The sequence below is a fragment of the Periplaneta americana genome, chromosome 16, assembly GCF_040183065.1.
Source record: "Periplaneta americana isolate PAMFEO1 chromosome 16, P.americana_PAMFEO1_priV1, whole genome shotgun sequence".
Lineage (NCBI taxonomy): Eukaryota > Metazoa > Arthropoda > Insecta > Blattodea > Blattidae > Periplaneta > Periplaneta americana.
Genome location: NC_091132.1, coordinates 163,948,808 through 163,974,269, shown reverse-complemented (window position 1 = coordinate 163,974,269; position 25,462 = coordinate 163,948,808). Strand labels below are relative to the sequence as shown.

The window sequence follows — 25,462 nt, the reverse complement described above, 5'->3', positions numbered from 1 at the left end:
TTCGCCCCTCCCTGGCAAGGATATTAATATGAATTTATGAGAGGGGGATAACTTTGCAGCAAGGGGGAAATCATCCTCCCCATCTGCTACGTTAATTCGCACCCTGATAAAGACTACAGTACATTGTTCAGCCTATTCTCTCTCACGGTTTCTTTTTTTTTTTTTTTTTTTTTTTTAAGTAAAATGTTCACGGCTTCCTCGATCACTCCCAGCTGTTAAAGTTCAAATATTTTTTCCTATAATTTTGTATTAATATTGGACATGGATAATGCTACTGAAACAGGTATATAAATCTATCATATTCTTTCGCAAATGTAAGTACATTGTTACACTGTATTCTATCGTAGCGTAAGTTGCATCATCTATTCTTCGAAAACGGACTTTGTCCCGAACCAAGATACAACTTTTTGAGTAAACAGCATCCACACACTTTTCTTTTGCATTTGTATCCATTTCCGCTTTGAGACATATCTGTTCATAGTGGAGAAATCTGTTTAATTCTTAGCACTATTATATAAAATTCGAACAATATGAAGATGTATTTATATTTGAAACTTTTATGTTATACTATTGTTTCGCTTTATCATTGAATTGCTGGTATCTGGTATAACATATGTCGGTGGTTAATGTCTTTCTGACAACTTCATTCTTCAATTCTTCGGCTTTGTTTTTAATGTAAAAATACTGTAACATCCCTAGAATCAACAAGCTCATCTGTGCTCGTGTTCGTTCGTTTGTGTGTGTACTACGGTGATGTGGAATTATTACACATGCTAGCAAGTATCTCGAAATAACTGACATATTGCATGTCAGTTTAAGTTTCTTATTGTTTTCTTTTTTAGTCGTGATGGACATGATCAAGATGGAACCTGATATCGACCCTCTGGCAAAAGAAACCAGTTATAAAACAGTTACAGAGGAGACGAATTCTTTATCACAGGTAATCATATTGAGAGTAATTATTAATTACTGTTTATTTTCTAAATGCGTAATTTATAATAATAATTAAATCATGTCGCCGAAAAAAAAACTAGAAAAACCCTAGGCGAGTAAGCCCGCACATGGACAACACCGACCAAGGCCCTAGTCCATAATGTATGGTGTTGTACATTACAAGTGAATTCTCTAGTTAGTAGTACAAATACTATCTAGAGTTTCTGCTTCACAAAAAAGTTTTCTATAGTTGTATTTTACCACTGCAAACCAATAAATTACCGGTGAAGTTCATGATTGTGTTCCACAAAAGTAACTTAAGAGTGTATCATCACGTATTCTCTACCAATGAAAGGAGACGAAAGACAAGCGTTCACTACATCGTATCGCACGCAACGGATATTTAAAGTGCAATGCGTTCACTGTAACGGCTCTACCAGCGAATAGGGACTATAAAGAATGGACACTGAACGAATTTTCCAGTGTTTTGTTTCTCTGCGCGCCGGCGTTTATTTCCACTTTCAAGCGCTAGAGGTTAGTGTAATCAAGCATACGCTAAGATAATAATTGAGTATAGAGTTGAGACCAACGAGCTAGATACTACAGAGAGGCTAAAGACTTCTGAAAGTTGAAGACAATTGAACATTGGACCGCCATATTTTGGTTAGTCAAAACAAAGGGGCGTGTCTCGGATGTTGTAGGAAAAGACTGTGATGAAGTTAGTATTATTGTGAATTGAGTTACATATTAAGACTATGTTAATAAGTAAAAAGTAAAATACACACAAAACTTTGCGTTTTATAAAAGCTGTAGGCCTATGTTTTTATTACTTTCACTAAATATAGCCCAGATATTAAATGACAAGCTATACTCAATGCAACCAAATCAAAGCACCTAAAGACGGATCAATGTATTCGGCAAAAGAAAAATAAATAATTTTTTGACTTCGTCAGAAATTTAATTACCTTACAGCTAATCTAACCTAATATGAAATCATGTAATTCAGTGCTCACAAGGTGATTTCAAGAGAGACGACGTATGTAACTAATAGGAGTAAAATATAGGAAAGGTAGTGGCGAAAATTTAAAAAAAAATCCAATAATTAAGTTACTGAGAAAAATTCATTTGAAATTGGAATTAACACAGAGAACTTTTGAAAACTGCAATTATTAAAACTACAAATAACCTCTTAGCATGCAACATAATAATTAAAGAATGAGATTAATAGAAAGTTACTCGTGTCATAACTCACCACATTTATTAAAACGATAAGATACGATTAACATTGTTATCAGAAACAACAGGAGCCACAGCTAGCTACACTTCTTTTCGCGTGATGGAGACATCGTGTACTCTAATATAATTTGAAACAAATATTGTCGCGTGATGGAGACATCATGTAGTCTAATATAATTTGAAACAAATATTGATCTCACACGTGTCTCACAACTAAGCAGAGGCTTTTTCAGAATAAAACTGTTCTTACATTATTTTGAACAATAATGACAAATAGTGTGTGATGCAAGTGCTAACTTTCCTCTTTGTTAACAAAAAGAGCCCTACGCATTAATAAAAAGAAAATTGGAGTAGGCCCTATAAACACAATAAATACTAAACTCTTGATGGTACAAACTTATTAATACAGATATTTCGCTTATGCTCAGTCCGTCTTATCTTATAATTCTCTGGGGCAATGGTACTTGTATTGAGAGGGGTTAATTATCCAGCAACACATATTATGATTTACGGTATATTTCATTTAAATTCGAGGGAATGAGACATTGTTGGAAATTTTTAAGTCTTAATTATTACTCTTTCATTTATAAATCAGCTTTTTACAAAACCTGTAGCGAAATGTTTAAATTAAATATTGATGTATCCGAAAAATATAATTTATTTTATTTTACCTAGCAGAGTTAAGGCCTGCTCTTCCACTGACCCAAGTCTACAATTAATACAAATAAATAATAATAATAATATGTTGTTGTGAAATATTATTATAGAAAGTGTATCATACAAGAATATGAAATAAAGTATTCATTGGAAACTACGGGACATCTTATTATTCAAAGAGGCAGTGTACCTTTCATAAGCACTCCTTGCAGAGACTGGTGGTGCTATAGACCGCCATGTTTTGTAGGGAACGATCCATAGTACTGTTGGCCTCTGCAGGGAGTGCTTATCAGAGGTCTTCAGCCTCTCTATAGTATCTAACTTGTTGGTTGAGACACAGGATCCAAACATCGCCTACCTTATTGCATAATCCAGTAATGCTTTGTTTCAAATTAATTCAGGTTAACAGCTTTTCCTTATTTCTCAGTGACAAACTAGTTGTAATAATAATTCTTTATATTTCAGATATAATTAATTATGTTATAAAATAATATAATACATTATAAAATTGAGTATCGAATTCGTTTAATATTTGTATATAATATAATATAGGTATATGGTTTTACTTCTCATAAGAGTTTTGTTTTTGTATTTTCAGTGCTATCAAATCATTACATATTTTAATTGTTGTTGGGGGTCAACGTCTCAACTTTCATTATAAAGGAACTCTAGAGTCTAGACATTACATTTAATGACAGATTTATTATTTCATGGATCCAATTTATTTTATTTGAGTACATAATGTACCTACATGCATTAATTATATGTGTTACATTTCCACTGTGTCGTCTGCTAGCTGGTGTGATGTCAGCGCCAACTCTAGGAAGAAAGCAGAATCTCACGCTCTAGCTGGCTTGAAGGTCATTGAAATCAGTCCGGCTACATCAAAGGCACCGACGCGAATTGTCCATACTTAATTACCTATATGCTGGCTCTACCTTATCGCCTCATCGGATTCCCTATCAGCTGTTTAAAACATGACGTCGTACGATATTGACATTGCTGAAAACAGAGGAGTTTGAAGTTAGGTCTGTTAATTATGAGTGTTAGCTCTTCTTTTTATCCTGTCAGCTGTTAGCGAATAAGAATTTGTAATTGCTTCATGCGTCTTAATTGAAAAGTAAGAAACCAGTTATGTAATTATTATTGCCAAAATATATTCCATTCGGCCTCGTCATTTGCCAATCTTGTAGTATTTTATTGATGTATAAATCAAACTGGAAGGGTGATAACCCATATCCCTGTCTAAAGCCGTGATTTACCACGAGAGGTTTTTCATTTTTGTTAAACATAATACTGGTTGAATCGTATACTGATTTAATAGCATTTATCAAGTTGAGGGGGTAAATTATAATCATTCAAGATGCTCCATAGTTTTTGTAGGACTATCATATGCCTTCTCGCAATCTAAGAACAACAATGAATATATTTCATATTTATTATTTTTTGTGTGTTGCAGGAAGGCAGTGTCCTATATCTACATTCGACTGAAATAAAGACGGAATGTGTGGACCGCAGCTATGATCTGAAATCAGAGATAACATTTGAGGAAACTCCTGTGTCCATTGACTTTCCTATCGTGAAAACAGAAATTGAGGTGAGTGCAGCTAACGAAGTGTGTTTGTCGGTAATTCTTTCTTTCTTATTTAGTGGCTGATGTGATGACTAAGGATACGAATATCACACTTTTGCTTACCATTTCTTCATAATCCTTCAGGAATTTTCTTCAACCAATTGTTCTGGTAGACATTGCGGTACTGAGAGTTCATTAAATCATATGATTTTGAATATTTTAAATTCCGGTGACAGTATTTACCACGTGGACTACAATTTTAAGTGAGGCCTAATATAGAAGATGTTCAATTTCAGCTACATTTCAATTAATCCAGCGGAAATTGAGAAAGGTTGTGGCTAATGCCTGGAGTAAGAAATGCAGTTAGTTATTTTTCTTGTAATCCTTTTTAATTACCTTTGATAGCTGAAGTCCACATGTTTGATATTTATTATTAGAGTGTCACACGACAAATGAAAAATGGCGGCCAGTCAGATTGCGTGTACTTGTGCTTACAGGAATAATCGTAATATTGAAGGTAATCAAGATCATCAGTGTACGTCTTGTGCATTCTTACAATTGGAATTGTGTAAAGTTTCCGCTGAATTGAAGACTGCGTGGGAAATTATACGGATTCTCCAAGAAAATGCAAACCAAATAGCTACCAACCAAGCCCACACAATGGCGCCTAGGCATAATGTTTCCACTGTTGAAACTTGGTCTCAACCTGATCGAAAAAGAGGTAGAAATATTCGCACCAGCCTTGTGGAAAATATACCCACAAGTAATAGATTTACTCCTCTACAATACGAAGAACGGCATCAGATGAGTGAAGAAGGGAAAAAAGTTGATGGAGAAGGAAGTAGGCCAATAGCAGCGAAAGCAGTGAAGCAAACCAGTTCCAGTAGGCCTAATTTTAGCACACGTAAAAAACATAAAATACTGGTAATAGGTGATAGTCATGCCAGAGGGTGTGCATCTGAGCTAAGGTTACAGGTGAATAAATATACGGAAGTGAGTGGTTTAGTAAAGCCTGGTATGTGCCTGGACGTTATAACAACTTCTGCAAAAGAAGAGATGAAGAAAATGACCAAAAAAGACACGGTAGTGATCTGGGGAGGTTCCAATGATATAGCCAGGAACAACACAGACAATGGACTACGTCATCTACAACAATTTGTGGAAAGAAATGACCAAACCAATATCATAGTAATGAACGCTCTACATAGACATGACCTTCCTACAACATCATGTGTCAACAGTGAGGTTGTAAATTTCAATAGGAAACTGAAAAAGAGACTAAAAGTGTACAATCATGTAAAGGTAAATGAAATAGACTTAAATAGAGACAATTTCACTAGACATGGCTTACATTTGAACGGTATAGGAAAGGAGGCAGCAGTGAGAAAAATAGCAGCGATATTACATAGCAAGTTAATACTCCCGAGTACCCCCATTGCTCTTCAGTGGAATGACGATCAGTCCCAGGGATTGGATCAGCCAAATGATGAGACCTGCACGAGAGTTTCTTCGCGATCTAGTAAAGCACCTGCTCGTCTTCAGGATTCTTTATGTCCAAGTTTATCCCGGAAGAAGAGACAAAGGAGTCTGTCAGAGGAGAAGCTGTCGTCACCTGGACTGGATTTGAATTTGGGGGAATTGGAACTACCTCTTCAATGGAAGTCCGACTCGATGGTAGATAATGAAGAAAATCGATGCCTCCAAGAAAGTCTTCAGAGCCCGGAAGCGGCAACTAGATCCTCGGCTCGACTTGTGAAGACGCCTGCCCATCTACGTGATTTTTTATACCAGGGCCACTCACGGAGATTGGAACCACAGACCTAAATAGTGCATGTAAACTTAGCTCTTTCTCATTTGCTGATAAAAAGACTTCTTATAATGCTAACAAAATGGCCTCTGTCACATTAATGCATCAAAATTTTCAGTGCATTAGAAATAAGCTGTATCAATTAGAAATAATCATAAACCATGATTTAAAGAAGTTAGATATCTTATGCTGTACAGAGCACTGGCTAAACACAAAGGAAATAACATACTGTCATATTCCAGATTTCAACCTTTCAAGTTACTTCTGTCGGGACACTTACAAAAATGGAGGAACAGCTATTTTTGTGAGACAACATTTATCACATATAGAAAAAAAGAATACGTATTATCTAAACCAAGACAAAGTATTCGAACATGCTGTGACTGAAATTAGCGGTCAGGATTATAATTTAACTGTAGTGTGTGTCTATAGGTCCCCAGATGGCTGTATAAAAACCTTTTTAGAAAAGTTTGAACTTCTTTTAAATCACCTAAAAAGCAAAAAGAAACAATTAATTTTGTGCGGTGACTTCAACATAGATTTTTTAAATAGTGATGCTACCATAACAGAATTCAGATCGCTAATTCGATCATATAATCTGATAGAAACAATAGACACTCCAACTAGAATAGCCTCTAATTCTAAAACATGCCTAGACCAAATAATTATTGACCATGATTCTTATCCATTCTCAGTAGGAAATATTGATATGGGTATCGCAGACCACAATGCTATATTCTTAAATATTTATGCATTTGAAAACCCTAAACCAAATAGCATTAAGCCAATTAGGTATAAAAGATCTTTTAATGATGAAAACGTTGAATATTTTAAACGTTTGCTAAGCAAAGAAAATTGGATTGAAGTAACCAACTTAACAGATGTGGATGCGAAAACAAACGAATTTATAAACTCAATAACTCATTATTTTGATGTTGCTTTTCCACTAAAAAAATGTACACTTACAAATAAGCAGTTCAACAATTCAAAAAATTGGATAACGAAGGGGATTGTAACTTCTTGTAGGAGGAAAAAGGAGTTATATAAATTGTGCCAAATTACAAATAGCCTAGATCTTAAATTACATTATAAACGATATACCAGCATATTAAAGAAAGTTATACATGCAGCTAAACTGAAATTCAATGGAGAATTCATTATGAAAGCACAGAACAGAGGTAAAGCTATATGGGAAGTTGTAAAGAAAGAAACTTGTAAAAATACCAAAGTCTCAAATCAAGACTTTTCAATAATACATAATGGTCAAACAATTCAAAATTCCTTCGAAATAGCTGAAATTTTTAATAAATTTTTTGCAAATGTAGCAGACAATCCTAATAACCAGGTAACAGGCAGTCAGGAAACAACCTTACATGGAACAGGAAATGTAAACACCATATTTCTATCTCCCGTGACTGCAGATGAAATTCTCGATATAATAAAAAAACTAAAAAATAACCTTTCCTGTGGACCTGATGACATTCCGGATGGTATTGTAAAGAAATGTGCCGTACTACTAGTAGCTCCACTAGTAAACATCTGCAATTCATCTTTAATTAGTGGTAAATTTCCCGAACAATTCAAACTCGCAAAAGTATGTCCTATATTTAAGAAGGGAGATAAACAAAATATTAACAACTATAGGCCGATATCTCTATTATCTACATTCTCCAAAATCCTTGAAAAAGTTATGTATAATAGATTAGTTCGGTTTTTAGATTGCAATGGTGCACTATCTAATGCTCAATTTGGATTTCAAAAAGGCAAAGGAATTAATAACGCCATATTCACTTTCACGGAATTTATTCTAAATTCAAAAGACAACAAGAATCAAACAGTTGGGCTATTCCTGGACCTGAGCAAAGCATTTGACACAGTTGACCACATGATACTGATCCAGAAACTACAATGGTTTGGCATAAGGGGGTTAGCTAAAAGTTGGTTTGTTTCTTACCTAAGTGCAAGGCAACAATTTGTTGAAATAGGCTCAATGAAATCATATCCCACTATCATGAAAAGCGGGGTGCCCCAGGGTTCCATACTTGGCCCAATTCTATTTCTCCTGTATATAAACGACCTTCCCTCAAGGATAACACAAGCTAAAACCGTTCTCTTTGCAGATGACACCAATATTGTTTTCAATGCTCTTGATAAAAATAATTTACAGGAGAAAATAAATGAAACCTCAAGACAACTAGAACAGTGGTTAGCTAGCAATAGACTAAAACTGAATGTCAGTAAAACCGTTTGTATGTATTTCAGTCAGAAACAACTACATGACTCCATTGAAATACTACTTAATAATACTGGAATAAAGGACGTCGATTGTACAAAATTTTTAGGGATATGGATTGATTCCAACCTCACGTGGGAAAGTCATATTCAATTCTTAACTGATAAACTAAGTCGTTTGTGTTATGCTTTCCGTGTCCTAACCAATATAACTCCCAAGGAACTACTTAGAGCGGTTTACTTTGGCTATGTTCACTCTGTATTATCATATGGGATAATTATCTGGGGGTCATCATCAAAACTTGCACAAGTGTTTAGACTGCAAAAGAGAATATTGAAAATTATAAAGAAAGTACCTATTCGCTCGGATAGTAAAAAAATATTCAAAGAGTTTGATATTTTGCCCCTACCTTGTATTTACATTCTTGAAACAGTCTGTTTCATCCACCAAAATTATGATAGTTTTAAAATAAACTCTGATTATCACAACTACAGCACAAGAACATGCAATAATTTACATTTTAATCATCATAGGTTATCCAAAAGTCTCAATAGCTTATCACATACAGGGATAAGACTTTACAACAAACTCCCTGTTGAAACTAAAGCCCTTAGCTATGCTAGATTTAAAAAGTCAGTGAAACATATTTTACTTTTCCACATGCCTTTTACTGTCAATGAGTATCTTAGTTTAGCACTCCAAATTTAGCTTACAGTAGTTAGTATCTCCTTTTGTGTTTACTGCTCTTCTTTTCTATCTGATTCATGTCTGGGGTGAGACTGCCCAAGAAGATAAGGAAACCAAGAACCTTGTACAAGTAATGGTCTGAAGAAAACTGTGGAGAATTGACTTCATTACTGAATGTATTGATTGTATATTATTTGTATATTATTGTAGACATCTTGTATGTCGGAAAAACATGTATGTAACCGCATATTTATTATGTATTCACTCTGACGATGCCATGAAATCATTGTATTTCCTAAGGCTAATAAATATCTATCTATCTATCTATCTATCTTATTTCTTCCAATTAACTCATTGTTTATGGCATTCTTTCATAAGAGAAGAGGACGGTATTTCTTTAAACTTTTTTTCCTATTTGAAGTAAAATATTAATATTTTGTACCTACAAACCTCATGGCTATACGAACTCAAGAAAATATAAATATTTTGGACAAAAAAAAAAAAAAAAAGTTTTGGGAGCCCAGATTGAAAAAAATATACCCAATGCAGGATTTTACTAAAACTGATATATTTAAGCCATTCTTTAAGATAAATTCAAACAGTTGTTTACATTTTACTTCTAAAAGCATGCTCTACAAACTGCCCATGACAGAACTTTGATATTAGTCCCTACATTTGTAAAATAAACAAAATTTAATACCATCTTCTCGATTTCCTTTTCGTGCAAACATACAGACATATTTTTAAAATTAAATCAGTTAGTAAAATTCTGTTACAGAGAAACATTTCCTAATAGTATAGAGAATATATATTCTAAATTTCATGCATGTATCTTTAATAATTTATTTTATTTAATCTGACAGGATTAAGGCCATAAGGCCTTCCCTTCCATCCTACCAGATAGCACATATAAATACAGAAAATAAATGCAAACACTGATGAAAATAATAGCCTACAAATTAAGTTAAAGCCCTATAGAGGGTCAACAGAGTCAAAAGAACACTATAGAGCTCTCATCGATCTAATACAAGAAAAAAGAAAGAAAACGGAGATAGCAATGATGATAGTGATAACTGATAATAATAATAATAATAATAATAATAATAATAATAATAATAATAAGAATAATAATAAGAATAATAATAATAATAATAAATACATTACATATTAATTGTCCATTTTACAGCAGCATAGTTAAAATATTTAAAATATGTGATGGGTTAAGGCGAAGTTGCGCAACCTGACAGGTGTTCAACAAGCAATTCCATGAACTAGAATGTGATTTTTTAACTTAAATTTGAATTTTGAAATTGTCCGACAGTCTCTGACATGGTCGTAGTTCAGAAATTATATCAATTTTTGTCTCGAACTTACAAAAAATGAATTTACCGGAAACAACAATCAAAGCGGGCATGTGATTTAAAAACCAAGAGCATAGGATTTTTAAAAATGGTGTTTCAACATCCGATAAGGGCACAAATACCCACAAAATGTTGTGCATTGTATTGTACACACATCACAGAGTATCTTAAAGAGAATATATTTTTTTTTAATTTATTTATTTTTTACCAAAAAATACTGCCTGTCCACTTAAAATGGGATATATCTTTCAAAATGCCATAATATTTTGTCTTTGTTCGTTTTAAATTGCTTTGCTTTTCTCAGCGACAATGTTTGACTTTTGATTGGGTTTAGTAAAATAAAGTCTACAGCATATAAACTTCCATGCATTGATTCTTCAGCTGTACCTTCGTTTGACATAATTTGCAGGAGGAGGCACTTGAGTTAAATAGAGTGGAGGAGGAGGTCAAACTGGAAGTAACGGCAGAAGAGGATGAAGTCCTTACTGAGGGGTGAGTGTAAGGCTTTCCTTCGTTGTTGGTGTCCTGCTTTCTTGAAATATTAATGACTAAGAATAGAAATTTTGTAACTAGTTTCAACTTGATTTTTATTCAGATGAACGCCTCAGAATTAATTGGCATCTCTGTATGTCTGTGAGTCTCTCTTTATGTTTCATTCTGTGTCAAGGGCGGACGCAGGATTTTTTTTCGGGGAGGGATTTGAGGAGATAGTGAAAATGGAGTAATGAGAAATAAGTTCATATACTCACAATTTGTTTCCGAGTCACAAACATTTACAAGTTGGCCTGAGTAGCGTAGTCGGTATAGCCTTCTGTGCTCGAAGTTACGGGTTCTACCCCAACCCAGCTCGAAGGCATTTAAGTGTGTTTAAATGCGACAGGCCTCATATCAGTCGATTTACTGGCATGTAAAAGAAGTCCTGAGGGAAAAAATTCCGGCACACTGGCGACGCTGATATAACCTCGGCAATTGCGAGTGTTGTTAAATAAACCATAATTTTTTAATTTTAACATTTACAATGACTGCAGTACAAAAACAATGACAGAATGACATTTACAGAAGAAGGCGACGAGGCTTCTTAGACATTTCATCCAGTACTTCATGAGCTTTTACTTCTATATTTTTATGTATGTAAGTTACATCAAGGCCAGTCCATTTAATCTGTCTGCTCCTCAAGTAAGTCTTCAAATACCGCAAAGTTGAGAACGACCGTTCTGGTGTTGCTGTAGTTACAGGCAACATGCAGAAAAGTTTCAGCGCCTTGCGAGTTCAGGGAAAAATAATTTCATTGCACCTGTTCAAAGATGATATAAAGTCAGTAGGCATTAGGTGAAGATTTTTCTGATCAAGGAAATTTCTTCTCCTCATCCTCAATTCATTGAAGAAAGACTCTGGTGATGCATCAACATCATTGGGCCACTGATTTACTATAGCCTCAACACTAGTTTCTAAATCTTCATCTGATGCTCGCACTATGTTTTTAGGCAGAAAAGTTTGTATGGACTTTAGGATTCCCTTATGATTTAAAAACCTGTCCTTGAACTGACTAATGAAATAGTCTAAGAAGAGAAGGAAAATTAAAAGCCTAAAATACTCCTCATGACTCTCTGTCTTCAAGTAAGAAAGCTGTGTTTGTCTTCCTACAGTTCTTGGAATTTAACACTTTAGTAAAGAGAATTTACGTGGAAAACTCTCTAATTCCTATGTACATTCACGAATTTAAATTAATATTATTTTTGTTTCTTGTTTCGTATTTTTCTCAAAATTTCGGGAGGGGATATATCCCTTTAATCCCACCCCCTTGCATTTGCCCCTGTTCTGTGTGTTTGTCTATGTATATGTCTGTTTGTCCCTGTGACTGTATATCTTTCTTTATCTTTTTATCTGTTTTTTATGGTCCATCTAGTTTTTCGTCCATTTATCTGTGTCTCTGTGTGGTTGTCGACTGCCGCCTTTGTTTATAATATTATACTGATACTCGTGCAGTATGTAATGTAATATACATAGATAATTCCTTTTCATACTATTTGACTTATAGTACGTGTTTGCATGCATTGAGTACAGGTATCTTTTCTGTAAATTTGATGAAAAAATTGTAGATTTTTTTAAATGTTTTCATTAAGAAATCTATAAGCTAGAGATGTATGCTAATATTGCCTGTAGTTATGCCATGATAAAATGTGAGTTGTGATGCACTGCCAAATGTTGACACATGCCCTCACTACAGGCATGAAGTCCACACCTTTGGAGTAACGGTCAGCGCGTCTGGTCGTGAAAACAGGTGGCCCGGGTTCGAATCCCAGTCGGGGCAAGTTACCTGGTTGAGGTTTTTTCCGGGGTTTTCCCTCAACCCGATACGAGCAAATGCTGCGTAACTTTCGGTGCTGGACCCCGGACTCGTTTCACCGGCATTATCACCTTCATATCATTCGGACGCTAAATAACCTAGATGTTGATACAGCGTCGTAAAATAACCAATAAAATAAAAAAAAAAATACAGGCATGATTGATCTAAATTTTCAGATACAAATAGACAAGCCATATGGCATCTCAGGATTATTTCGTCACAGCTACAGAACTGTGCAACCAATTGTTTGATTTGTTAACACTATTTCAGAACTATTCATTTACATTAGAAAGGAATTGAGTAAACCATAGTGAACAATTTTGATGTGCAAATCAAGCTTTCAGGTATAACTCCCTGTAAAGTGGATTTGAATAATTTCTAGGAAAAATTGTTCCGGGGCTGTGTATCGAACCCGGGACCTTTCGTTAAACGTACCATTGCTCTATCAACTGTGCTACCTGGAAACTCTACACAAAAACTGATCCAATTTTCCCCTCTGCATCCGCAGACTTTAAAGTCGGCTGACAACCGTCAAGTAACCAACACTGTGTGCACACTAACTCTCTGTGACTTAAATTGCATTCAGGTATAACTCCCTGTAAAGTTGATTTGAATAATTTCGAGGAAGTTATGCCTGAAAGCTTGATTTGCATAATACACGTCACTGTCACAGAGTTAGTGTGCACTCATTGTTGGTTGCTTGACGGTTGTCAGCCCACTTTCAGGTCTGTGGGTATAGAGGGAAAAATTGGATCATTGTCTGTTAGAGTTCCCGGGTAGCTCATTTGATAGAGCTTTGGTACGTATAATGAAAGCTCCCGGGTTTGATACCCGGCCCCAGAACAATATATCCTCGAAGTTATTCAATCTTGATATTGTTGCGATCAACTTTGATATGTCGCTTGAATAGAAAATATATTGCATGCACTTCGTTAATTACTTTTCATATTATAGATCCATATTATACACAAAAATCAAACTTTGAGGCAAACTTGAATGTAGTACCCATCCCTCATAACTCGATTATGTAAGAAATGGACTACTATTATGAAATCGATGTAAGAATTGATAGAATTCGCTGAAGTGGAGCAGCTTTGAACCTTGCTGCTACGATGGTAGCCAATTGGAATAAAGTACACGATATTGCCAACATATGGGCATGTTGGTTGCTTATGAGTTAGTTGCAAAGTGCTTTTTTTTTTTTTTTTTTTGAGAATCCCTGCTTCGTTACTGAGACATAATTCTGCTCCACAATAAATAGGGATCGAGAACGGGGAAGCTGAGGATTGGTACGTGAAGATTTTTTATTTGCAGGAAATTGGGAATGGAAGCAACTATGCATATCGATATGTATATCAGTAACGAAGGCCTCGAAGTAATTCAATCTTGATGTGAGCTGCGATTAATTTTGGTATGTAGCTTGAATAAAAAATATATTGCATGCACTTCGTTAATTACTTATCATATTGTAGATCTATAATATACACAAGAATCAAACTTTGTGGCAAACATGAATGTAGTATCCATCCCTTATAACTCGATTGTGTAAGAAATGGACTACTATTATGAAATCGATGTAACAATTGATAGAATTCGCTGAAGTGGAGCAGCTTTGAACCTTGCTGTTACGATGGTAGCCAATTGGAATAAAGTACATGATATTGCCAACATATGGGCATGTTGGTTGCTTGTGAGTTAGTTACAAAGTGCTTTTTTTTTTTTTTTTGAGAATCCCTGCTTCGTTGCTGAGACATAATTCTGCTCCACAATAAATAGGGAACGAGAACGGGGTAGCTGAGGATTAGAACGTGAAGATTTTTTATTTACAGGAAACTGGGAATGGAAGCACCTATGCATATCGATATGTATGTCAGTAACGAAGGCCTAGAAGTTATTCAATCTTGATGTGAGCTGCGATTAACTTTGGTATGTCACTTGAAAGGAAAATATATTGCGTGCACTTCGTTAATTACTTTTCATATTGTAGATCCATAATATACACAAAAATCAAACTTTGAGGCTAATTTAAATGTAGTACCCATCCCTCATAACTCGATTGTGTAAGAAATGGACTACTATTATGAAATCGATGTAAGAATTGGTAGAATTCGCTGAAGTGGAGCAGCTTTGAACCTTGCTGCTACGATGGTAGCCAATTGGAATAAAGTACATGATATTGCCAACATATGGGCATGTTGGTTGCTTGTGAGTTAGTTGCAAAGTGCTTTTTTTTTTTTTTTTTTTTTTTTTGAGAATCCCTGCTTCGTTACTGAGACGTAATTCTGCTCCAAAATAAATAGGGAATGAGAACAGGAAGCTGACTGGAACGTGAAGATTTTTTATTTACAGGAAACTGAGAATGGAAGGGACTATGCATATCGATATGAATGTCAGTAATGATACATGATGAAGTCGTTACGACGCATTCTGATGTTATTTGTATATAATTGGTCAGTGACATTTTCTTATGTGTAGAAGCAAGCCAAATAAAGGCAGGTTAAGCAACTTCAAATTTTATGGCATTGAATACTTATGAATTCAGTTGACGAGATAATCTTGTCACATATATACGTAGCATATATTGAAAGTGATTCTACTGAATTTTTGAGTTAGTTAGAAACTTTGCCAACTTCCCCTTCCCGGGCTGCAACAAGAGTCTCGTTAATTTTGAAAGCACACATTTAAATATATGTATTTTAACAATGTTTCCATTCTCGCTCTCGTCGTTTCTGATCCCGCTTTATTTCGACCGAGCCTTAGTTCACTCTTTGTGACAAGGTTAATTCTGGTTTGCCGAGGAGAAAGGGCAGTAACGAATATTCTCACTATGACTGACAAGGTTAATTCTGGTTTGCCGAGGAGAAAGGGCAGTAACAAATATTCTCACTATGAGTGACAAGGTTAGGTGGGGTTTGATTAGGGATATATTACTAAAAAAGACTTTCGCGCCAAAATGACATGATTCATTGCTAGGTCCATTATCCATTTCATTTACTATTTTCGTTTCTGAAAATAGTCTATTTGAACGATATTCTCTGGACCACATCATATTTCTCCGTTTTACTTTGATAACGTATTACATGATATCTTCGATAATGTGATTTTTTTTTTGGCATTAAAAATCCGCCGTTATAATTGGGGAATGAATTGTTTCAGAATACAGTTATTATACAGGGTGTTTAAAAAATACGGGGCATAACTTCAGGTATGTATTTCCCACATGTAGGCAATCAAAATAGTTCATTACAACATGTGTCCGGAAATGATTTATTTCCGAGTTATGACCTTCACAACATTGAAATTCACCAGAACGTTTTTCTTTACACAGGTCGTTGCCGTCAAAGCAGACATTAAGAGGGCACTCTGACAGTTCATTCCGAGGCGAAGGTTACATTCAGTGTTGTGTAGGCGTTAGACTGTGCGACATGTATTCAAATCAAGAGCTGGCAGAGATACACTTCATGTACGGTAAGGCGGACGGCAATGCTGCGCTGGCTCGTCGTTTGTACCAGGAGAGGTACCCACAGCAACAATGTCCAGATCGGAAGACATTTGTACGTCTCCATTACCGTCTGTGCGAGTATGGAAAATTTAACTCTCCTGGTTTGGGAAGGGGACGACCAAGATCTACAACTCCAGAAGTACAGGAGGAGATTCTGGAGGCTGTGAACATGACTCCTTCTATCAGCACACGAAGGGTAGCGTTGCAAGTCAATGTTCCTCATACGATTGTCTGGAGACTGTTGAAAGAGTATCAATTGTATCCTTATCATTTGCAACGTGTACAGGCCCTGTCACCAGCAGATTACCCTGCACGAGTTAGGTTCTGTCAGTGGTTCTTGCAGCAGTGTTGTGTAAATCCGAACTTTCCTGCCTTAGTATTATTTACAGATGAAGCACAATTCACACGAGATGGCATAACAAATTTCCACAATCAGCATGTATGGGCGTATGAAAACCCACGTGCAACTGTTCCATCTCATCACCAGGTGCGGTTCTCCCTCAACATGTGGGCCGGTATCATTGGTGATCGATTAGTTGGACCCCATGTACTTGTAAACAGACTTACGGGGCAGGCGTACACAAACTTCCTGGATAACACCATACCTCATGTTTTAGAAGACACTCCACTGATCAATCGTCAACACATTCACTTCTTGCAAGATGGCGCTCCTGCACACTTCAGTCGTACGGCTCGCCGGTACTTGGATCGAAGGTTTCCTGAACGATGGATAGGTAGAGGTGGCCCAATTGCTTGGCCTCCACGCTCACCTGATCTGAACCCTCTCGATTTCTACTGGTGGGGCCATTTAAAATCATTGGTTTATTCGTCTCCGGTGCCTGATTTGGAATCCCTTCAGAATCGAATTGTGGCATGTTCTGAGGACATATGCAATACTCCTGGAGTTTGGGATCGTGTTCGCAGGTCAATGAGACATCGATGTGAGGTCTGTATTAAAGCAGGAGGTGGACATTTTGAACATCATCTGTAATGACGACCTGCGGAAAGAAAAATGTTCCAGTGAATTTCAATGCTGTGAAGGCCATAACTCGGAAATGAAGCATTTCCGGACACATGTTGTAATGAACTATTTTGATTATCTACATGTGGGAAATACATACCTGAAATTATGCCCCGTATTTTTTAAACACTCTGTATATTCACGGCCTACTTGATGCGAAGCGAGCATCAAGTACGCCGTGATATATTACTATAGTCTTATCGCTTTAAGAAAAATCCTAATGTAAACAATACCACGTGACTGAAGTGAGGCTTCATTAGCCACTGTTTGGCGCCATAGATTCTCAGTACATGTTCCCGCCTACTGTTGTACATTCTGTTTCATGTTAAACATTTCCCGTTACTCATCAAGTAGGCCTAATCTCTAGTATGCATTCGTTTGCTTAGGAAACATTTACTTTATAATTACTGCATTTAAATTATTTTAAGTCTTATGTCTTCACAATGGACAGTTGAGGATACGGAAGCAATACTTCAGTACCACGTGCTTACGTGAACAACTACGAAGTGACGGCAGCTTGTTATAAGAACTGACTACCACGGCATTACTGTTGGTATTCATCCGCGTTCATAGGACATAACAAAATATAAAATTTACATAGCGGTTTACACATCAGTGAAGTTAAATGTTTCATCATATTTAACAACTAGAATTCAATTTTTTATTTTCAAATAATACAAGATTATGCTTTCCAAATACGAACTATATTTTCCTGCGCCATGTGAGTGTTTCGACTGGGAGCCAATCACGGGTATGACCGCAACGTGCTTATGTTTACATTAGGATTTTTCTTACAGCGAAAACAGTATACCAACATGACGATTCTCTTTTGTTTCACATAGTTTCGTTTGGGAAGTGTTGTTGGCGTTGCTTTTTTGTCTGCATTATCTTTCGTAGAATTTGTACACTAAGATCTTTAATTTGAGTAGATTTACAGTATATACATCCAAAAATTTTTCAGCGTTACTGACTAGTTACTACTTAAAATAAAATTTATCCGTGGTGTCTTTTTTGTGTTTTATTGTAATTTAGTCTTTATTGCTCGAAATCAAATCACTTACTCTTCACAGCATGGGAGAACCAGTCTACTACAACAGTATTACAGAAGACGAATGCCTGTGGAGAGAAGAGAGGATTGATTGTTTAAAGTTGGACCATCTGGAAAGACATGAACGCGTACATACAGACGAGAATCCTTTCGTTTGTGATATATGTGGAAAGAAATTTTCACAATCTGGTACTCTAAAGCAGCATGCACTAATACACATAGGGGAGAAGGCGTTCAGTTGTGATATTTGTGGAAAAAAATTTTCGCGATCTAGTAATCTGAAACAGCATACAATCGTACACACAGGGGAGAAGGCATTCAGTTGTGATATTTGTGGAAAAAAATTTTCGCTATCTAATCATCTGAAAGAGCATCAACGTCTGCACACAGGGATGAAGCCATATAGTTGTGATATTTGTGGAAAGAAATTTTCGAAATCTAGTACTCTAAAACGGCATGCACTCGTACACACAGGGCAAAAGGCGGTCATTTGTGACACTTGTGGAAAGGAATTTTCGTCTTTACGTTCTTTGAAACAGCATTTAATCTTACACACAGGCGAGAAGCCATTCAGTTGTGATATATGTGGAAAGAAATTTTCGCAATCTACTCATCAGAAAAAGCATGAACGCGTACATACAGGGAAGAAGCCATATGGTTGTGATATATGTGAAAAGAAATTTTCCGATTCAAGTAACTTGAAAAGACATGTACGCTCACACGCAATGAAGAAGTGCAGTTGAGATATCGCTGGCTGAGAACATCCTTGTTCTATCTCCATTTCTTTACTTTTTGGCAAATTGAATTTAAAAGTTTCACTTATAATTTAACACACAAAAACAAATATATATTTCTTCAAATGATACAATTTAGAGTATTGAAGACAATAAAAATGGGTAATACCACTCTTCCTCAGATATACTGAAAACGAGCTTCTGCAGGGGCAGGAATGGAGATAGAACAATATGACTGTGACTTTTCAAATTTTGTGTTAGAACCATATTATTCTATCTGATTTTGATGTGTGATATTGTGAAATAAACGTAAAATTTCACAATTTATATCATGTTATTGTTACTGTTTACTTAGGATACAAACTTTTGTAAATCTGTGAACACATTTAACCAACAAGAGGTCCTGAATGTCCTTTGTAAATGGTTTTATAAACTGAATGTGAACTGGGGGGAAAAGTAGGGAAAGAGAGCTGTGATATATTTCTCCTTTTCAGTAGAAATATTTTACAAGGCTGATTTTGTAAACTACAGAATCTATGAATTCACTGACAAATACAATTTGTGAATAATGATATCAGTATTGCTTTGAAATATTTTCAAACATTTACTATTATTGTAAATAATTTCCGGCTGCAATTGAATTACTTTACATTTCAGAATACAATTTAAAGAAAACCAAGGAACCATAGTGTTTTTAAAATAATCATAAAACTGTTAGTTTTTGTTTTCAAACCATTTTGTTCGTAGAACAACGTTTTTGAGAACATACCATTTAAATTATGAGCGGAAAATTACATCTGGCATGCAATGTCTGTCTGTGTTGACGTATTGTTTAAGGCGTTGACGAAAATTCACCTCTGTTCTTTCCAGGGGATCTCTGTTGATTTGGGTGATGTGTTGACGTACTGTGTCCTTTAATTCATCTAATATTCGGGGCTTATCCTCATAAACACGTGCCTTTAGGTACTGACATAGATAAAAATCACGTGGACAGGTCAGGGGACCGAGGGAGCCATGGAACATCACCAAATCTCGAAATGAGACGATTGGAAAACAAGAGGCAAAGAAGTGCCATTGTCGCTCTGGAGGTATGCGCTGTGGCCCTATCTTGCTGAAACCACCTATCTTGTATGGGTGTATGTAAATCGCCATGCAAAATCCGTCTTACCGTACGATTGTTGAGTGGCACAGGCTGCGCAGTATCGCTTATCAGACTGAAAATTTTCTGGACTACTCACTCTGTGTTGGGGGCTGGGCGATTTATTCTTCAGTATTGCGCTTTTTTTTTTTTTTTTAAGATTTTTTAACCCAACATAAGAACGTGTCACGCACGGGAACAGAATCATTCCGATTAATATTCAATCTGTAGCAAAACTCACGCCATATCATGGTCACTGACACGCCATTTCTAACAAATAGTAATATACGTTACAAGAGCGGTATGTTGACGTTCTCATGTTCGAGGAAAAGATTGAAAAAGCGAAACGTAGTTGAGCTTTTTTAATTTCCGGGAACATGAAAACAAACATACCGCTCGTGTATCGTATATTATTTTGTGCGAAGATCGTTTATTACATATCTGAAAGAGGAATTTCTAATTAGTTGCAATGAAATCTCCATGTTGGTTTCTGTTTAATGACGGCAACTTCGAAAAAACCAAAATATCTTTCTTCAACATTGTTGCTATAAAATGTTTTCTGTATTTACTATACTCCAGCAGGCCGTGATATACGTCTGTCTTTTTTTTTCTACCAGTCTATAAATGCGAACTTAAAACAAACGGTAAGATTATGTAATGATTTATTTTTCATTTTAATATTTTAACAATATTACTTATATAACATATTGCAGTAATAACATCGGCATTTTGAATCTTGTTGATTTTTTCACGGCTTCCTTAATGTTACTTGTATCAGGAATGCAATAAGTTTCGTGGATAGTAGAATTTACTTAATTTTTGCAAATTTTTTAAAAATAATAATTAACATTGCAATTTAGGTGAAATTGCAGTGGTAAGCTTCCAATTTATAATTATTACTATGTTAAACGTCACTAAAAATAATATGTTAAAACCCTAAAGCAGTAAAATGAATGTCGCGCTTAAGCAGTAAGAAGAGGGAAGCTGTTATGTGTGTTACGTTGGGAATACTGAATGTGGTATTTCACACTTTCCGCGTATTGGTTCTGTGCGGAAAACAAGGAAATACGCACGATCTCGCACAAACACTCATACGCAAACATGCGTCCACTGCTCCATGATGCCAACTGCAGGTGAAATGCCATGAGCCATGGAATGGACTGTCACATGCCGCACGTCTCTCCCTTTCATAATGACCGAGTACAAGCCATTTAAAAAATACTTGGTTCCCATGCCCCACCCTGTATGACATAGGGCTATGCAGTTCATATTGCACTTTCAGTTTCCTGTCAAAAGTAGAGTGCATACTATCCACTTCTTTAACTGGGCGTTAATGCATAGGATGAAAGTAAATCTATAACATTTTGTAAAACCTGAGAGGAACCTAGTCTTAATTACGAATTCAGTGGTGTTGTAATTCCGCAAGAACAATGTTGTAAATACCTAGGAGTGTATTTAAACTCCAAACTTTCTTGGGGAGAGCATGTTGATAATGTTACGGGTAAAGCATGGAGGGCACTTCACTTTATTATGAGAATCTTGAGAAAGGCTAGCCCCAAATCGAGGGAAATAGCATATCTAACGTTAGTGTGACCTTTAATGGAATACGGAACTACATGTTGGGATCCCTATAGAATATATCAGATAAATTCCTTAGAAAGAATCCAGTATAGGGCAGCTAAATTTGCTAAAGGTAAGAGAGAAGATGGAAATGATACGATAAAAGAACTTAAATGGGAAACTTTGGAAAACAGACGTAGGAAAACTAGAATAACATCATTTTATAGAGCACATCTAGGTCAGAAAGCATGGACAGACATAACGGCTCAGTTAGAAAAGCCAACGTACTATGGTAGGAACGATCATGATTTTAAAATAAAATGTAGGAAACAGAACACGGATGTAGGTAAATTCTCATTTTTAAATAGAACTATAAATATTGGAATGACCTACCTGCAGCGGTCTTTGAGGGCTGTCCTTAAGGAGATTCAAGAATAACTTAAAAAGTTGTGTATAAAGTGCAAATTAAAATTAAGGTGACATTCAACATTTAATTTTTTAAGGTGACATGTATTTATCTAGCCTGACGAGTTACTTCCTTGGTTTGCATTGTAAATTATTTAAAAATAGCGTGTACGAGGGCCATAGCCTAGAAATGTTTAGTTTAAATGTAGTTCTGTTTATAAGTATGCATAAGGATGTAATTATTTGACTTATTTGAACTGTTGTATCAGTGAAGCGAGGTGAGTCAGTGAAGTTATGGTTTTACAGTGCAGTGAGCAATTCCGATCAGTGATAATTTATAGCATCAATGAAATGTGTTCTATAGTGTCAGTGAAATGTGTTACAGAGTGTCAGTGAAATGCGTCATAGTGCCACTGCAGTGAGTGAGATGAGAGTAAAGTGAAAGACTATTGAAACTTATGTAGGGCCTATACATAATTATGTAGGTTGTATTGTAAAATTAGGTATTTTATTTCTGTTTTATTATTATTGTGTTAAATTGTATTGTGTATAAAATTGTATATGTATTGTAAAATTGTATTGTGTATTGTAAATTTTATTGTGCATTGTTTATATTGTATATATCACTGCCACCGGGTGCTTGCCCACTTGCAGTGTAAATAAATACATACATATCTGTACGAAATTGACGCATGGGATTTCTTTCATTAATCATAACAAAGCAGTACTCATTACTGAATTTCTGATTTAAGCCATACGTGAATCAGTCCACAAAATCACATTTTTTATAAATGGAAATTGTGTATACCTGTTAATCCTTCATACTGAATAACACAATATACCTTTTTCGTCTTTATTGCCTTAGCAGTCAGATTGTAAACAGCCAACTTCCTTGAATAATGGAACACTGATGTATCAGACTCTGGACATTGCATTGCAAATCAAAGGAAATAACTTCCCATATTTGATCATAGTTTTCAGTGTCCAGTTTTTTACTCTTCCCTGACTGCAACCTTCTCATTTACGTGAATGCTATGTTTGTTGTTCTTCACATTCATAATTATGAAATTAATGTTTACTCATCTAGATTTGGCTTCATCGGATGTAATACTACTTCGATCAGATACAGAAACGTAATCTGGATCGTCAATATCTTCCTCAAAATCACTGATTTTTACTTTTTTCTTTAATAAACAAATTTTTGATATTGATGAAGTATCCTAAGAACAAATAACGACTAGTGACTTGTAGAAGCATGCACTCGTACAGACAGGCGGTATGTAATTACATTAGTGATACATGTGGTAAGAATTTTACGAAATTTATCCTTGAGAAAAAACATTAACTTGTCAACACAGGATAGAATGCATTCAGTTTTGATAAACGTGGAAAGAAATATTTGGAATGCAGCAATTTGATACAGAGTTCAGTCGCACACACCCTAGAAGAGAAGTTCGTCTTTTTTTTTTTTTTTGCAAAAGAAATTCATCGTTTTTATATTAATTCATATATTTGAACGTCTGTGCGAGAAAATGGATATGCCCGATTTATTTTAAACGATTATGTGATGAGAGTAAGTCCCTGAAGAGGAAGAAAAATAAAAATATTTAACGAACAGACATATATATATATATATATATATATATATATATATATATATTTTCCACTTATAAAATTTCTCATGAGTGTGGTTTTAGGCGTAATAGACTATTGATCAGATTTTTTGTATTCGACAGATATTGGGGAAAAAATAGGAGTATAAGTGTACAGTACATCAGTTATTTTTAGATTTAAAAAGGCATATGACTCGGTTAAGAGAGAAGTTTTATATAATATTCTTAATGAATTTGGTATTACCAAGAAAATAGTTCGATTATTTAAAATGTGTCTTAGTGCAACTTCCAGCAGTCTGTACAGTTTCTATCTGATGCTTTTACAATTCACTGCAGGCTAAAGCAAAGAGATACACTATCACCTTTGCTTTTTAACTTCGCTGTGGAATATGCCATTAGGAAAGTTTGGGATAACAGAGAGGGTTTCGAAGGGAACGGGTTACATCATCTTCTTGTCTATGCGGATGACGTGAATATGTTAGGAGAAAATTCACAAACGATTAGAGAAAACACGGAAATTCTGCTCGAAGGAAATAAAGCGATAGGTTTGGAAGTAAATCCCAAGAAGACAAGGTATATGATCGTGTCTTGTTACCAGAATATTGTACGAAATGGAACTATAAAAATTGGAGAAGAGGTGGAAGAAATCAAATATCTTGGAGCGACATACATGACACTCGGGAGGAAATTGAATGCAGAATAAATATGACTTATTATTCGATCCAGAAGGTTTTGTCATCTAGTTTGCTGTCAAAAATCTGAAAGTTAGAATTTATAAAACAGCTGTTATATTACTGGTTGTTATGTATACATGTGAAACTTGGACTCTCACTTTGAGATTAAGGGTGTTTAGGAAAATATTTGGGGCTAAAAGGGATGAAGTTACAGGAGAATGGAGAAAGTTACACAATGCAGAACTGCATGCATGTATTCTTCACCTGACTTAATTAGGAACATTAAATCCTGACGTTTGAGATGGGCAGGACATGTAGCACGTATGCGCGAACCCAGAAATTCATATAGAGTGTTAGTTGGGAGGCCAGAGGCAAAAAAAGTTTTTGGGGAGGGCGAGACATAGATGGGAGGGTAATATTAAAATGGATTTGAGGGAGGTGGGATATGTTGGTAGGAACTGGATTAAACTTGCTCAGGATAGGGATGTATGGCGGGTTATGTGAGGGCGGCAATGAACGTCCAGGTTCCTTAAAAGTCATAAGTAAGAATGTATGTATTTAATTTCTAACTTCTTTACTGTGTTAATATTTAGGATTTACCTTGCGTTTAACTAACCAAACCTAACCTTCGTATGTTCAGGATGTGTAAGTGGAGTACGAAGGAAACTTCTTGATTTGATCTGCAATGTGCACGTGAAAATAAATCCAGCTAAGGATCACGCTTGCACCCAAGAGAATTCCATGCATGCGCAGTTAGATTCCACAGCCAAGTTTCTCCCTGTTGTTAGGCCATCATGGAATTTTTTGCACTCAGCGGCAAAATATCATTTTACATTGTAAATATAGCATTTTAGTTACTTCTGAACTGTTTTGTAGCGAGTTTTTGAGAATATGTTGGTGACCCTGGTCATGGATCGCTTGATCATAGCCCAG

The 25,462-nt window shown here is 35.6% G+C and overlaps 1 protein-coding gene and 1 long non-coding RNA gene across 4 annotated transcripts in view; one reads left to right on the top strand and one right to left on the bottom strand.

The window, feature by feature from the left end:
• LOC138691745 (uncharacterized) overlaps window positions 1–25,439 on the bottom strand; it is a 400,261-nt gene extending 374,822 nt beyond the window's left edge. Inside the window, exons 1-2 of the long non-coding RNA XR_011329953.1 lie at window positions 25,130–25,439; window positions 18,419–18,473 (exon numbers count right to left, since the gene is read on the bottom strand). This is a non-coding gene — a long non-coding RNA (uncharacterized lncRNA). The remainder of the gene's footprint in view (window positions 1–18,418; window positions 18,474–25,129) is intronic.
• LOC138691744 (zinc finger protein 724-like) lies at window positions 191–20,951 on the top strand. Of its 3 annotated transcripts, XM_069814067.1 has the most exons (6): window positions 229–314; window positions 843–940; window positions 4,286–4,423; window positions 10,897–10,979; window positions 14,149–14,245; window positions 18,428–20,951. In XM_069814067.1, the coding sequence occupies exons 1-5, from the start codon at window positions 269–271 to the stop codon at window positions 14,222–14,224; spliced, it is 441 nt and encodes a 146-aa protein (XP_069670168.1). In that variant the 5' UTR covers window positions 229–268; the 3' UTR covers window positions 14,225–14,245; window positions 18,428–20,951. The 3 variants fall into 3 exon arrangements, with proteins under 3 accessions (XP_069670167.1, XP_069670168.1, XP_069670166.1); XM_069814066.1 differs by lacking the exon at window positions 14,149–14,245 and having other exon boundaries at window positions 191–283; window positions 18,428–20,950; XM_069814065.1 differs by lacking the exon at window positions 14,149–14,245.
• Window positions 25,440–25,462: the final 23 nt, after the last annotated feature.